Source organism: Artemia sp. Qi Xiang Cuo, chromosome 9 (assembly GCF_049724085.1).
Source record: "Artemia sp. Qi Xiang Cuo chromosome 9, ASM4972408v1, whole genome shotgun sequence".
In the NCBI taxonomy this organism is placed as follows: domain Eukaryota; kingdom Metazoa; phylum Arthropoda; class Branchiopoda; order Anostraca; family Artemiidae; genus Artemia; species Artemia sp. Qi Xiang Cuo.
In genome coordinates this window covers 66978227-66995632 of record NC_142802.1, presented here as the reverse complement: position 1 = coordinate 66995632, position 17406 = coordinate 66978227, and the positions used below count along the sequence as shown (strand labels likewise).

Here is a 17406-nt window from a genome sequence, read left to right as displayed (position 1 = left end):
AACAACAAGAAGAAGGACAGATAGGGAGTGTTTAAACAACTTTTTTTTTTTAATCAGGATACAAAGTAGACTCTTTTGATGTATTAAATAAAAAAACAAGTTTTTTTTAACTGAAAGTAAGGAGCGACATGAAAACTTAAAACGAACAGAAGTTATTCCGTATATGACAGGGGCTGTCCCCTCCTCAAATTCTCGCTCTTTACGCTGCAGTTTTTATTGTTAAAAAAATAGAGTTGTGAGAGTCAAACTATAGCGTAAAGAGCGAGATAGCGAGGGGTGTTTCCCCCTTTTTTCGAAAATCAGGCAAATTTTCTCAGGCGCGTAACTTATGATGGGTAAACTTGACTAAATTTGATGAAACCTATATATTTGAAATCAGCATTAAAATATGATTCTTTTGATATATCTATTGGTATCAAAATTCCCTTTTTTAGAGTTTCGGTTACTATTGAGCTGGGTCGCTCCTTACTTACAGTTCGTTACCACGAACTGTTTGATAAATTTCTTTCAATAGAGCATTTTATGCAATTTTGGTTATTATTGACATGAGTCGCGCTTTACTTAAAGTTTGGTGCCATGAATCAATCAGGCACGTACACATAATTTTTTTTTCAAGGATCCCAATGATAAAACAGTTTTCTTTGGAGGGGAGGGGTCAGACCCCAATTTTCGCACACTGAGTACGCCCTTGTTACGAATGAAATTTTTACGTGAAAAGTTACGAGTTAAATTTTGAGCTCGTTACTAATTAGTAAGCAAGCCTACTGATAGATTATTTTATCTCAATTAATTATTTTTCAAAGTTTTGGCACAAACTCTGTGAGCTAAAATCTTGCCCCCCCCCCCTTAAAAAAAGACAACAACAAAACATTAGATTCCCTGAAAATCTTCTGAAAGAAATCTCCTTAGTCACTTTGGAAGTATTTAGACTTGATAACTAAATCCATATTTAAGAAGTAGATTATGCAAAGAATTTCCACAAAATTCGTTCGAGAGCTAGGGCACCAAAAACAACTCAGTGGCGGCTTGCTCATCCAAATAAGAAGCCTTAAATTCTTTCAAAAAGATAACTTCAGTCACTTCAGAAGTATGTTAACTTGACAACTATATCCCTCTGTTAAGTAAGTACTAAACTCAAATCATTCCTACTAGAACGGAGACAACAAAAGTAACTCAGACAATTTTGCTTGTACCAAAAAGCACTAGATTTCCAGGCATTAAAAAAAAAAATCCCCTTCGTCACTTCAAAAGTATTTTGGTTCGACAACTATAATCATATTTTAGAAGTAAATACTAGAATCAAATTATTTCTATCAGAGCTGAGACAAAAAAGGCGTGTCAAGCTTTTCATATGTTTCGTTTACATGTTCAACGAATTCATACACTTGCGTCAAGACATTTACAAAAAAAATCATTAGAGAGAGATTATTAATCATTATAGCAGCATGACAGTGCTATCTTGGCGTCGCGAACCTTGCAAAGACAAAGAGCCCTTAAAACTTAAAATTTTATTAACATTCCAATAATGCATATTCCATAACTGTTCCAATAATTTATAAAATGCACGATACGGTCAAAAATGAAAACTAATAAGGAAAAAAACAAACTAGAATTGAAAGCACTAGAATTTATCTTAAATAATAACTTAAATTAAGAAAACATAGCAAAAGAGCGACGAAAAGTATATGTAAATAAAATAGAACAGGGACAAAGATAGATAAGGACACTATACGAAGAATAAAGACTATGTAATAAATTACTTTATGAAGTATATGAAATAACTTCAGTACTTTTACGTAATATTTGAAATGAGTATAGGGTAAAATCAATAAGCACAAGGAGAAAGAGAGAATGGAGAAAGAAAGAGAAATTATTTATTTTGAGCACATAATCAAAGACTATAGAATGATTATCTAGGGTACTTTATGCAAAGACGCACGTAAGTAAGGGGCAGGTTTTTGGAAACTCCAAAATTTTCCAAAAATTATTATTTATTTTCTTATAAATTGTAAGGTTTAGTTTCTAGCATGAAAAGGGCGCGGGGGTCAAGTTGTCAAAATTGAAAAGAAAAGTGTATAAATTGAGGAAAAATGGAAATAACTTTTTGAATATAATGTTCAAGATTTCTGATTGCTTGGGGTAATTTCTGGGTCTTGTAAATCTTACAATTTATTCTCGATGTTCCCCTGTTATTTGATTTTTTTTCTTTTCTACTGTTTAAACAACAGTTTGTAGATACATTACTCAGATTAGGATCGTACATTTTGATTAGGGGAAAGGGAGCAAAGAGATTTTTTTAGAGGGAGGGGAAAGGGGTAGAACACGGAAAAAGTAATTTGAGAAAGGTGTATATAGGTCCACTCTTTATTTTTCCAACAACGCTTGTCCGAACAAATCCCACAGGAATGAATCCTCCTTCCCTACGTGCAGGCGTAGGTATAATTTTTTTTTAGCCATTACGTAGCAGACATATGTGTATTTTAGATGTCTTATCGAATCTAGATGGGGTTCAAACCATGACACAATATCCCTTGTATCAAGCCCATTTAAATAATCCAGACTTGAGATTTAGTAACTGTAGTTTAGTGGCAATAAAGTCCTCATCCTAAGTTATAAAAAAGAGGTTTTATTTTCAGAGGAAAAACAAAGAAATGTTGAAATAAAATATAACCTGTTAAAAGTGAGGACAAGTAGATTTTTAGAGAAAACAGAGGATCAGCTAAAATATAACATCAAATCATTCTGCTTTAACGAATATGACTGGAACGGGTGGTATGACTTTTGTATTGCCTATAAAAATAACCTTTTTACACAGCAACTTAATATTAATCCACAAAATCTATCAATTAAATTAAAAAAAAAAAATAATTTAGATCTAACTTCACCCTCTTTTCTGCGATAGCTTCTATCAATCCCTAGGTGAGTACAAAATGATCTTGATCAACAAGTAAAAATAACATAGATTCGCTGTATTTAAATGTTTCATATATGATTATTATCTTTTTTTGAAACAGCATATGTACCAAAATCTCAAATGTATCAAAATTTCGTCTAGGATTTTTTTTTTACAAAAACAGATGTCACATACTCTGAATAACTGCATCAATCAAATGTATTTTGACCACTCGTCTTTGAAGATGACCACGGTGTAACAATCACTTCTTGTCTATATTACCAAGGACATCAAAATAAAAGCACCCCCCTGGATCAGTCTGAGGTCCTGACCTAAAAATCCTATTTTTCTAAGATTTTTCTTTGGATAGTTTCAAGATTATAAAGTTTTTTAGGCAGAACTACACTTTCGTCCGTGTTGCCATGTCAAACCATGAAAACAAATAAGCAGAATTGACTAAGAGAAAATGACAATACTTTGTGTCCGTAAAAACTCAAACATTAATAATCTGTTGATCCCCAAAGACACCTACACTTCAGTGCCACATGTTTTTAACTTTTTTACTGTTTTTTTTTACCCACGTTTCCTTTTGAAATTGGGAACTCGCTACTGCCAAAAACTAGTTGCATATGAATTTAAAAAAAAGAAATGTGGGTACAAAATCAGCAAAAATAATCTAAAAACAGGCACCAAATAGCTTAAGAATGTGTGGCTTTTCTTCGAGAGGGAATAATTAAAATATTTTTTTTTTACCGACGTTTCTTTTTGAAATTGGCACCCGCTACTGCCTAAAACTAGCTGCATATGAAGACCTTTTTTCACTAAAAACAATTTCCTAATTTTTCCTAACATTTTACGATATATGACTGTAGGAGTTTCCACTTAACCAATTCAATAATCAAATTTTAATTTCACTATCTTCGGTACTTCTTTAAGCCTTCCCAATTCTTTTGATAAAATAAAAGCAAAGCTATGTTGCCTAAAGTTCTAATAGAAATCACTCAATTTTAGATCTTGTTTCAGCTCCTTTTCCACAATCACTTGCGTCAATCTCAAGTTGGGTACAAAGTGATCTTGATCGCCATATCTTCAACGTAAAATCATCTGAGGCTGTGACAAGCATTTCAGGATCTTTTGGGTTGAATGCAATAGCGTTGACAACATCTTCATGAGGATATTTGGCAATACAAGTTCCATAATGTCGATCCCAAAGATAACCGTGCTTATCCTCGGCCCCACTAAAATTAAGATTAATTTAAAACAGGCATGGGGTAACTATAGACTGCGGGCCAGGTGTGGCCCCATAGCGGAAACTATACGGCCCGAAGACTTATAGCTTATGTATGTTGCAATCGTGTGCCTATCTCATTTTTCCGCGATTGAATTATATTTGCCCGGATATTTCTGACAATTTTTCCGAGTATTTCCTCTGTATATGCATTTCAACTAAACCAGAAGTCAAGGGCGGATCCAGGAATTTTTTCGGGGTGGGGGGGTTTACTAATTTTTGACTTTTTCGGGGGGGGGGGTACTAATTTTTGACTCAGTTTTTGACTAATTATACTGATTTTTACCTAGGTTTTACTAATTTTCGACTTATTTTCGACTCGGTCAAAAATTTCGGGAGGGGGGGTTCAAACCGGGTACCCCCCCCCCCCCCCTGGATACGGCCTTGCCAGAAGTACAAAATTATGAATAGCTTGAGTTTAATTTAAGGCTTACATTCCCTGTGTAATTTGTGGTGTCCTATTTTTCTGCTCTCTCGCAGGTATCAATGAAAGACAATAATTTCTATCATTCCATAGCTGAGATTCGATCTACCGAACAATATTTTTGAAATTCGGTGTGTATAATTTCTTAGATAGAAAATACGTTAAATTCGTTGGAAATTGTTGAAAAAAGGACAATTCCCTATTTTTAAGTAAATTTAGATCCTTCTCCAATAAAAATTAGTGCAATACAATAATTCTGGCTTGGTGAATGGATAGACCTGAGACTAACTGAACATAATGGTATGAGTATCTTGTCTTTTTGGTGTAAGCTATAGCTGTAGGATTGTTGCAAAATCAATTGTTTCAGAGTCAACATATGCCTTAATTTTGTGTAGTTTAGTGACAATAATAATTTAGAAGAGAATCAAATAGAAGGGAGACTAACAACAAGTGCTGGTAAAAAAAGGAAGTTGAAGGTGAATACCGCATGTTCAATAAATAACAGACTGCTAAATAGGGGCCGGCCCCCCTTCTGTTTCTTTTTTTCCACCTTTTTTGTTTAGTTTATTTTTTTGAGGGGATGGGGTGAAATAGCACCGTCTAAATCGTTTCTTATTTTTTGACCAGTTGAAATAGATTAAGATAATTTCATTCGATTCTAAATTCAGAGCTAGTTGATACTACAGTCATATATTCCTCATGCAGGACTTTGCTACGATTTACTCCAGTTTTATTAAACGTTTTCCGAAATTTTCGGAGTACTAAACTTTGGGTAAAATTGCGATAGCGAATGGGATTTACGACAGTACCCCCCCCCCGTAAACCTTTTTACTAGTCATCTATGGGAGACTAATGTCTTGAAGCTGCGGGAATGCAGAAACCAGGCAGATTTAGTGAGTGTTCCCCACCTTAATGATTCGGGATAATATTCAGAATTTGATGGCAATGTTGATAATGCCGAACAAGATTACTTTTCTGACTTGATAATAGGAGATGATGACACAAGAAAAATGGGTACACCGGCTACATTCACCGACGATGATTAGATGATACAGACCTTGACAGCGCTAGTGGTATTTTAGTGCCTAGGCAAAGATGCCTCTTCAACAAAGTATTGATACTGGAGGTAACACTGATAAAAATACATGAAATTCTGAAATTATTTTCCAAATCGTAATATCTTTTTAAAACTTGCTGTAAGACGTATAGCTTCTGTTCACCTATCAGAACAAATGCGAATGTTCAATGGAACAACATCTTAGCCATGATAGAAATGTACTGTGCTCGAAAAGACCCATTGCATGACTTCTTCAACCGAGACCTTCGTGGCCCTTAGATCAGAGAGAGATTGAACTTCACAACAATGAGTGGCTCTATCGTGGAAGCTGCCATTGACAAGCAACGGCAAGAGACGGTTATGTTCCGACGAGCAAAATTGTACTAATGATCCAAAGGATTGCAGTTTTTGTATAAGATTCAGATAGAAGTGATATGGCTGAGTCAATCAATTATCTTAAGAAACTACTGGCTGTTCAACTCAGGAGATATTTTTCAGCCAATCCTAGGTTCGATATAAAGCTTTTCATACAAGCTGGTTTTTAGGACCCAGTAATTTACAAAAAAAAAAATTACCAATATAGACTGAGATTCCGATTCCCAGTCCATCTTCTCGCTTCCCCGGCAATTCACTTCCAAGTAGAGAACTAAAGAAGAACTCGCAGAAATCCAATAAAGCCCCACATCTTTCCCAATTGACCTCTATCCTGCCAAGGCAGGGACTAGCCAAAATGGATCACCGGCTCCTGATCAAGACAGCTGGTTTTCTAAGTTTTTCGACATGAAAAGCTAACGGATGAACTCTCCGAGACAAAATACGAACAATATAAGAATTACCCCCGTAGCAGCAAATATCATCAGGGCATACCATCAGAGTTTCTGTCAAAAGATAGAATGTCGAGGATCAGGAAAAAATAATCCTGATCAACTAGAATTTTGGAACAACCACTTTTACACTTACCAGGCAATTTCTCTAGAAGACATCTAGCAAATCTGCATCCGTTTTTGGGAGCGCCCATACTTCAAAACCATATTTCACCACTGTCATCAATGTAGCTTTCAATATTCTAGTCTTGGTTTGCAGACTTTTTTTTAGTTTATTTTTTAGTTTTTTTTAACTTATTTTAGTTTATTATTTAATTTTTCGGAGGAACCACGCTTCAGAACCGTATTTGATCACTGTAGCTTACAACATCCTACACTTATCTTCCTATTCTTCCAAACTTTTTTCAACTGTGAAACAAAAACACCCTGAGCTTTGGCTATTTTATTTTTAATATCTTCATTGCTCCTACCTTGTTTACTAATAATACTACCAAAGTAAGTGAAGCTGCCCATTTGATCAATCTTTTCGTTACCCAACGTCACCTTTTCATCTTTACTTATTCCTAGCCTAAGCGGCTTAGTCGTCTTAACATTAATTTTCAAATCTAATCTAGCACCCTGAACTTGCAAAACCACTAAAACTTCACTCATTTTGCTCACACTTTCATCTAGGATGCTTAAATCATCAGCATAATTTAAGTCCAGGAAAGTTTTTCTTCCCCATTTGATTCCATGTTCTCCAATTGCCTTTCCTGTGCTTCTTAAGACAAAATCCATAAAGATGATCCATATAAAGGGGGATTAGTTCTGTCGCTGATTCTTCCAGTTATAATTAAAGTAAATCTAATTTACGCAGCTGTTAAAATTTATAATGTAGTCTGCCGAAGAAGAAGTTCAGTCGCCCGGATGTAAAAATATGATTGAAGAACCTCGTTTCTCCTCTTGTCAAATAAGCCTCTCTATTACCAAATTGACAATTTTTAGATGTAGATGCTGTAAGGCCAGAACAAAACAAACTGAGAAACTAATTAAATTTTAACTTTGTGCAGTCTCAAGGGTATAGTTGCGCAGTCACTTAATCTAAAAATATGGATTAAGTACAAAAAATGAAAACAAAAATGCGACAACAGTTGGCGATCGTATACTAGATAATTTTCTTTGAGCGAAAAAAAAACCCGAATCCATACTACAATATTTTTCATACATTTTTGAGAGGAAAAAAAGGGGACATAAGCTAGAAAAAAAAAGCAAACACTATATGGTAATATAATGTTGATTTATATGGGATTATAAAGGTGGAATATAAAAAATGGAAAATATATGGAAAATATAAAAATCATAAATAAACAAGAAACATACCTAGCAACATAATCCTCCGAGACATCTAAAAATATGAAAAAACATTCGTCATTTGGAGTATACGCTTTATGAGCTCGAAGGAGTTTCCCAACTGGTTTTAATATCTCCATATCAATAACATGTATATCAATCTCCTGCGCTATGGGGGGAGGATCAAGAGGATGATCAATATGGTAATTGGGTGGCCAAGGTCTGCAGTTCACGTATAAATATCTAGAGAGAAATAAGGTGAATTAGATAACTATATCCAAAACCTGAAAAAAAGGTCGAATACCCCCATCTAATGCCCGGGGCCCCATTTGTATTTAATTGATCGATGTTATCCTGACTACTAGTTCTTGAACTAGAGCAAGAATGGGTTCGATTACAAATATTGTTTACCGCTTATCAAAAGTATGTAGTTTATATTACCATTAGTTTACTCAATTAATTTAGTTTAGTTTAATTCAGTTTAGTTAAATTAGTTTTGTTTATTTAGATCTTTAGTTAAGTGACTAGTATCATTTCCGGAGGAGCTTGACATTCTAAAATATTCAAGTGTAGTGCCCAAGTCATTAAACTGCAGAACTTTCGTGAACTTGAATTAAAGCCAGTGAGACAATTTCACAAAAAATTATGGGGCGGGAGGCACATATTTTTTCAATTTTTAAATGAGCATACGGCCTTAAATGACCTTAAAAACCCCATTTTTGACTGTTTCCTTTTTTTTACAATATTCTATAAAAACATATAAATTCTGCTGGATAGCATTGATAAAAGTAAGAATGTAAAAATAACAGTTTTGACCTCTATAATTAGTTGTACTACCCTACATAACTGCTTAAAAAAAGTGGGTTTGCTAGGGAAACAGAAAACCCTACATGGTTATCAGAGTCACGAGATTTAACACGATTCATACCTTAGACACAGAGTGATTACTTCTACCCAACTCTTTCCAAAACTTACTTCTACCCAAGATTTCCAAAATCTTGAGGGGACAGAATTGACACACCCCCACCCCATTAGGAGATCATAGAAAATGACTTGAAGCACTTGTTCGGCTAAGTTTTTCACAAATTTGGACCCTTTATCGCACAGTTTATATAATTAGCAGTATGATCATTCTAGTTTATAGCTTTTATTATTTTTATAGCCTATGTCCACTCTTGCGGTTCCAAAATTATTCTACATAGATTGTACGTTTTTACCTTGATTGCTTTAGCTGCGAGTTCAGTGAACAGGAAAACGGACACTTGATGAACAGACAGAAAGACACTCGATTCTACATATATGGACTAGCACAAATCGACATTAAATTGATATAGGGTTACACGAAAACAAAATGAAGATTTCTCTTATATTATGGCAAAAAAGACGTTTCGCACTACAACCTCCCTTAGATCACAAACCAAAGCAGGCACATTTGCAATAGCTTATTTAGGAGAAAACAAGAAATTATGAAGGAAACCTTTTCAACCCCCCCTCTGTGAACGTACCTGTACCTGAGGGAAAGATGACTATTGACTGTGATGGTTTATACAAAGACTATTTGAAGTTGTTCCATATTTAGAGCATTTCGACCATGTTTACAATGCAAATTCATTATATGCCTTGTGGGTGAAAGAAACTGATTAAGTCATTTAATTCGTAAATTTATTTTAAACCATCATTTTCCCACTTAATAAACAGTACGAATCCAAAACTGTTCGCCGGTAAAGCTAGATATTTCTGAGGATTGAGACCGGATGTTCACCCCCGCAGACATTCGATCCGGCGAAGGGAACGAGGGAGCGTTTTTTGGAGACTTGATTCAGAATCCGAGATTCTTTAAAACAAAATCAGAAGTTTTGATAATTATATGCACTTTTAAACTTTGGGTCTTAGGAAGTTAAAGTCTCATTTTTGCTATAGCCTAAAAATTTGATTCTCTGCATTTTTGACCCTTCTTCCAAATGCAAGACCCCCAGTCTCCAATAAAAAATTAAATTATTTGTACAATTCGGGGCTCTCAACTTGAGGCACCACTCATTATGTTTCTCCCAGAGGCGAATTATTTTCCTTTCAATTTATAACTAGTCTAAAGCTAAAAGTAGACCTTGTAATACCTCCCGACGGGTACAATGCCGAGAAGACATTATGATCTGTGATATAGTGACACGTCAAGTTTATTGAACATTTAAATATATGGATTATAACTCTAACGTATTAAAGATATAATACGCATTAAAACACTCGTTTCTTGATATCACTAAATATACAAGCTATAAAACCAAAAAAGACGGTTTAATAATAGATAATAAGATAAAGCGGTTTATCCCAGTTAAATTACAATGAAAACAACTTTGATAAGAGCAATTGAAGAGCAATTCAGATAAAATACTTTACATTTCCCAGAAATTTAAAATATTTTGTGCTGAAGAAAACCTGATTTTCGCAGACTCTAATAAATAAGCATTTACTTATTATAGCACAAATTTTAGTTTTTAGCATAAAAAATTTTAGTATCTAGTGTTTACTATCATTTAATATATCCAAGATTTTTATAATAAAAAAAAATCCCTCCTGAACCCATTTTCGCTCTATTCATGTCTGAAAACCATGACTTTCTGAGATTTTTCTTTCAAAATTATGAAGTATTAACGGCGCACTATATTTTTGCCAGTGTTGCCACGTTGAACCCTAAAAAACCAGCAAACTAAATTGCTAAGGTTGACAACGCTTCTCATGAATAAAAATTCAAATAACAATGACCTTTTGATCCCATAGACAGCTACACTTTCAGAAGAAAACTACAGCTTCATAAGCTTTTGGGGGGCATATGTTCAAGCTTATTTTGTGGTTATTGTCACCCACGTTTCTTTTTTTTTCAAATTAGGTGCTCGCTGTAACCAAAACAGTATAACTCTGTTTCATTAAAAACTTAATTCCAAATTTCTTCAAGTGTTTTAAGATACGTACGATTATAACCAATTCAAACAATCAGATTTAACTTTCACTGTCCTTTATACTTTAAGGATTTACTATATAAATACTAAAATTTTTATTAAATAAATACAAAAATTGTTGCTTATTATAATCAGAATTTTCATCAATAAATGAGATGACTATGAAGTCTTTCCATCTACCTCAGGGTATAGCATAAATGTAACGTTTTTCTTCACGTTAAAATGCAAAAATATATCAGCAATAATAGTGAATGCATTCTCCCCTTAGGATCCATATGCTTAGTCCAAATATATTTTTCAAAGTAAGAAGCTCAAAGTTAAATACTCTCTCCATATTGATTGGAAGGACCTCCAGAAAATTTGGCCCTAGAAAATTGCTTTTTAGGATTTGGGCAGCTCCTCCCCTCAATAAAAGACCAAATGACTTTCCCCTCTTTGATCACGACATTTCAACCAGATCAACTCATCAGCCAACCTTCATCATATTTTCCACACCCAAAGATGCTACCTCTTACATATTCAGTGTTTCACACTCACACATCCACTGAAACATACTTTCATTTATATACCCAAACATTGGGCATGAATAGGGACTTTTTTTTCTATCCTTTTCCTCAACCTATTTTCTTCTATCTCTGAGAAGCCAACAATCGACAATTAATCAAATAACCATCTTAGAAACTCGCTTTTTTAGTCCACCTCGAGAAAAAAAGATTCCCCTCAAGTCTCTTTCACCCGATAATATAATATGTTATAGGCAGGATCGACAACAGAGGCCTCCAAAAACATAAAGAGATTTTTGGGACCTGCAAGGGCCCAAACTACATAGAAGTCCAGAGTATGAATCAGATTGTTTAGGCCCCTCTCACCGGGAAAATTACTCTAATACCCCAAAAATTTTCATTAAAATAAGATTCGTTGTATGAATTTCCAAGCTGTAAAATGTTTATTCTTAATATGAAAAAAAAAAAAAAAATCTTTCCATACTTAAGATTCCAATTGTAATTTGATTGCTTTACTTCACTTATAGCCTTTTTTCAATTTTTCGTAGCAAAAAATTTATTTTTTTGCGAAAATAATGAGAAAATTCTCATATTTCATCCATGTTCCAAAAACAAAATGTTGACACTGTTGTTACTAAAAGATCTTTTTTTTTTTTAGTTTCGCAACTCGCAGAGACATAAACGAGATTGTTACACTTTTCATCATGAACTGGTTTTTGTTCAAGGATTTAGACAAGACACAATGGTTATCTTGGTGCAAAAGGTGCTACCGTGACAACTGTGTCCTAGACCCCCTCCCCTAACGCCTGGATATTGCCTTACGCTATATACAGAAGTTTGTTGGTTATGTTGATTTTGTATTATCTTTCTTCATTATTTCTCATCAACAATTGGTTCATAATGCCAATTGCGACCTTTCCAATTGAAATAATGTTCATAATGCTAACTAAAAAAAAAACAAAAAAAAAAACAATAAAAAACAGCTAACTTTTTATACAGCCTAGCACTATATCCGGACACTAGAGAGGGAGGGGGGGGGGAGAAGGAGAGGCTGTTACATTACTGTCATTTTTGCACCTATCATGCTTGGAAAGAGGATTAAATGGGAATTCGAATGGTAGTATTTTTTTTGTTATTATATGTATTTTGTTATTATGTGATTTTGTTTAGTTCAGAAAAAGAATCTTGCAACAAGATTATCAAAAAAAGTAGTAAACAATTACAGCATCTAGCCGAAGGGATTTGGCTCCATTTTGCTTATTTTTATCTTTTTCTTTGCATTTTTAAAAATATTTTTAGCTTTTACACCTTTTATATTTATTGTTATCTTTTATTCTTTCTGAGGCTTACGACGGCTCTGGCCATCGCACAATTTCAATCAGATAAATTTGGCGAAAAGAAAGGTAGTTGGGTGGGAGGAGGGCTACTTGACCTCCATCCATATTGACTCTTAAATAGAACTAGAACTTCCAATTTTCAACCAAATGAGCCACCTCTAAAGTTTATACAACGATCCCTTCAATAAAAATCATAAATACCCCAAGTGCATAACCTACAACCTTCGCCCTCGGGCTCTGGTGGTTTGTATCAACCTCAAAACCCTTGTTATATGATATTTAGACTATTTTGAACAAAAGGACTGTCTGAAAATATCTATTCAAGTGAAAATTCATTATTCAAATGAATAATTACATCCAAATTAAAACAGGTCCATGAAAATCAAATTTGGTCTCATGTTTGTACTTCTTCACAATGTGAACACGGGTTCTAGGCCCCAGCTAGATCACCCATCATTTTCAAAAAGACTAAGTCACTAAGGCTAGGTATAAGTGAAGATGAAAAGGTGACGTTGGGTAATGAAAAGATTGATCGGGTGGGCAGCTTCACTTATCTTGGTAGTATTATTAGTAAAGATGGTGGGAGCAGTGAAAATGTTAAAAGTACGACCTTTACTAAAAAAAACCCTTTATTCAAATCGTACTATATCCTATATTTATTAAAAAAAAAATTAAACAAGAAAAACGGGTTTTAATTTCTATAAAGCAGTGAATACAAAACGCTTAATTAAACAAAAATACTCCGAATATTTCGGCCCCACATCCGGTAGCCTTTCTCAACGAAAAAAAAAAACAAAAAAATTTCTTACATCAACATAAAAAACATACTAAACAAACAAAAGAAAAAATATAAATAAATAGGAAAAGAAAACTCACATGTTAAATAAACAATTCCATTCACTGGCGTATAAACACTATTCACTGGCGTATAATTATTTACGTCTATATTTATTGTTATGTTTTATTCTTTCTGAGGCTTAGGACGGCTAAGCAAAGGTGTCAGCAAGAATATTTGGATTGTTTTTCTTTTTTTTTTCACGGGCTGTGGATTGCCTTGATTCTTTCGTTGTCCTACGTTCTCTCGTATTGTCATGTTTAGCCAGTTTCAGAACTAATTTAATATAAGGCAGGAATTTTATTGTTATTGTAGCTGGTTTAGTTGGGTGTATGTAATATTACCATAGGAAGTGTTTTTTTCCTTAACTAACGGTTAAGAAACTACTTATTTTTGTTCAGTGTATAAGTTTTCTTCTCTTCTTTCTTTTTTTCCCCTTATGTACTCTGTCATTTAGGGGATCTGCACCCTTTTTTGTTTTGACAGGTTATAAATAAATTGAATTGAATTAACTAACGGTTTAACGAATGGCTGGCACTTAAAAATAAAAATAAAAAAAAATAAAAAAAAGAGCAGTATGTAGATCCGTTTGTAAGGAATAATAATAAAAACGGCTATTTTTCGCATTCGGCCTGTCGTCTTAAGTCACGAAAAATCAAGCCGAAGAATGTAGAATAAACAGTTAACGAAACTAAAAATAAACAGGTAATTTGAGGAATAGGCTATTTGATTAAGCACAGATTTACTTTAAATGAAGGTGAAATGCACCTATATTTGGGGAGTTTCAGAGCCTTATGGGGGGGGGGGTTGATTACACAGAGGGAGCATTTCCTGAAATAAGAGGACATTTATGATCTATCCCTCTTTTCCCGTGTAATCCACCTATTTTTCGCTTACTTTAATTTGGCGTTCTCCAATGCGCATGGCTGTATGACAGGTAAGGGGCTGTGGTTTCATGATCTCACGCCCCCCAAATGACATCCAAGGATACTAACCTGTGATCTGGTGAGAGTGCCATACCAATTATGTGTCCGTGAAGCTCAATAATATGATCAACTATATCACATCGTTGGGCCACCCAGTCAGCATCAACATTTTCATGCTCAAATCTTTCGGGATGAAGCTGGAGCTCCCTTCTGTGAGCAACTCGCTCAGCCAGGGTAGGACCTGGATCAATCCTCTTATTAAATGCAAATGGAGGGATTCGTTTAAAGCCTATAAATAAGTATAAGTGTAAGACAAGAACAGTTTAAGGTCTGAAAAAGACCTTTAAACAGCTAGGCATACAGAGCTTCGACCCTAGGGAGGAGGGGGGGGGGAAAAAAAATTACGGGCTCTTAATTTTACTCTTTTGTGGGGGGAAGGGAGGGAATACCACCCAACTGTATTCAGATGTGCCTTGGCAAAGATTATCAAATTAAACACAAATGTGCATTTGTTTTGTTAATAGAACTGACACACATATAATAATCAAAGAGGGAAGACATACCCTCCCCTTCGTTTTTCAGTCAATTCTTAATAAACAAAAATGGAAGAATGCATTGAAAAAAATAACCAATTAATTGTAATTAATTATCAAATAAAACATAAACACCGATTAACTTCGTTAACTGAGCAGAAGGAAATTCAGTTTCTTGAAGGATTAGCTAGATTTGTTAGTTACTTTTTAATTAAAATTAAACCTTGGTTTTAAATCCTGTAAACCTGATTCCTGTATTTCAAATTTTAAATCCAAATCTTATAAATTTGGTTTTGAATCCATAAGCACCGTGATATCTTCTCTTGCAATTTACCCGTAAACGACCTCCAAGGGTTGTCGTGGGGCCAGTCCCAAAGCTGACAGAAATAAACGCAAAACATAAACGCAAGTAGGCCTACAATGTTCTCTTTAATAAAATTGCGTACTAATCATTTTTTACCTTTATGCTATTTTGACTTCTGATATGTATTTATGACGCAAACTGTGATTTGGCAGGTGGCCGGCGTTCACCCCCCCCCCTCCGTGGAAAATAAGGATTTCCAAATTAGAGAATTTCATTTGAGTTTAATTTTTTTAATTTCCGCAGGGGGAAGGAATTTTGGTACTTGTGTATTATGCGCCACTCAAGTTTACAAAGTGTGAAATTCGAGAACACACCGATTTTTTCGTTAGTTTCTTCGTTACTTTAGAAATAAATTTGGGCTATAGATTTGCACATTAGGGGGGGGGGGGTAAAGTACAGCTGGCCTACATGCAAAAATGTGTTTGGTACAATTATTCTGCCTATTAGATAGATAGATAAATAAGAGTATTTTAAAGCCAAATATATCTATCTATCTAATATGCAGAATAATTGTACCAAACACATTTTTGCATGCAGACCCGATATACTTTACCCCCCCCCCCTAATGTTCTCAAATTTTACACAGCGTAAACTTAAGCGGCGCATAATACACAAGTACCAAAATTCCTTCCCCTATGGAAATTAAAAAAATAAAACTCATTTGGCAATGGCCATGAAAGTATATTTTTTTAGAATAAAATAATTTGATCTGATTTTGATTTGAAATCACGGGGGATTTAAGTAGATTTAAAATTGAACAATTTCTCGACTTTTTAAAATTATTGTTTTCTTCTTTTTCGACAGGAATCCCGAATTTACGTTACAAGGAGCTCTTATTTCAATAACTGAATCAGGAAAAGTCATGAGGATATAGTAGCAGATAACTCATCAGACTTATAAGTCTGATAACTCAGAAGACTTAAGACAGTCTAATGGTTTTCACTGACAGAACTAAGGTCATACTAATAAGAATTATATGAAAATATGAAGAGATACTCAAATCTTCACATGACTACGAAACCAAGGAAGAGATCCAAACGGGGGGAGAGGTCGCTCCTTTTCGTAGCTGGATTGGGCAAGCAAAGAAAGCAACCAATAATCTAGTCTACAAATCAATCTAGAACAACAATATGACTCTTTATGATAATTTATTGAACTTTCATAGGTTTTCACTGTTTTTTTTTTGATTCGGGAAAGGGGATGGAGGCCTTTATTTGAAGCATTATTTAAATAATAAGTAAAACTTTTCTGGACTTAGATTATGCTGACGATCTAAGAATCCTAGATGAAAGTGTGAGCAAAATGAATGAGCTTTTAGAGGTTTTGCGAGTTCAGGGTGCTGGAATATGTTTGAAAATTAATGTTAAGAATACTAAATCGCTAAGGCTATACGCGAATAAGCTGAGATGAAAAAAGTGACGTTGGGTAAAGAAAATATCGTTCAAGTGGACAGCTTCACTAACTTAGGTAGTGATATTTGTAAAAACCTGTGCCGATTGTATAGGGTACCCGACGGACAGGTCGGGTACCAAGCTACGTATGCGGTAGGTAAGGTACCCGGCTGACTGACCGTATTTCAAATACGGTAAGGTACCCGGCTGACTGATCGTATTTCAAACAGAAGGCTATACGAAAGGTGTTGTTCAATCCTAATTTCTAGGACTATAATGAGAGAAAGGTTGAGATAGCTAGGCAGGGCCGTATCCAGGATTTTTGTTCGGGGGGGGGGGGTTACCCGATTTTTCCCGTGGTCTTTGACTAAAATCCTAGATCAACATTGCCTTAGCTCGAGACCGTTAGTACGCACCGTGCGAACGAGGACGCGTCCACTAGGCATACTTTCGTATCTATAAGGGGCATTTTTTTTTTTTTTTTTTTAGTAACGCAAAAACAAGACAAGTATTTACATACAGTTAAATACTACAAGCTATTTTTTTTGCGCAAAAAGAAGCCAAATAGTAGGCTAGAAGTAGTCTATATATTTTTTAGTTTTTTTTTTCAACGATGGCTCCAGTACCCTTCAGATCCACAGGTGTAGATGAATGATGCAAACGTCCCGCTAATGCCACTGTCAGAAACATCCCTGGTCCGCTTGGGCGCGAAAAACGACGTAATGTCACATTTCCTCTTCATGTTGAA

At 34.7% G+C, this 17406-nt stretch overlaps 1 protein-coding gene across 1 annotated transcript in view; it reads right to left on the bottom strand.

Moving 5' to 3' along the window:
* Window positions 1-1540: 1540 nt before the first annotated feature.
* Window positions 1541-17406, bottom strand: part of Fbw5 (F-box and WD repeat domain containing 5) — a 63741-nt gene continuing 47875 nt past the window's right edge. Inside the window, exons 8-10 of the mRNA XM_089094841.1 lie at window positions 14440-14659; window positions 7846-8058; window positions 1541-4131 (exon numbers count right to left, since the gene is read on the bottom strand). Of these exons, the coding sequence (XP_088950967.1) occupies window positions 3891-4131; window positions 7846-8058; window positions 14440-14659 (674 nt within the window). The 3' untranslated portion in view covers window positions 1541-3890. The remainder of the gene's footprint in view (window positions 4132-7845; window positions 8059-14439; window positions 14660-17406) is intronic.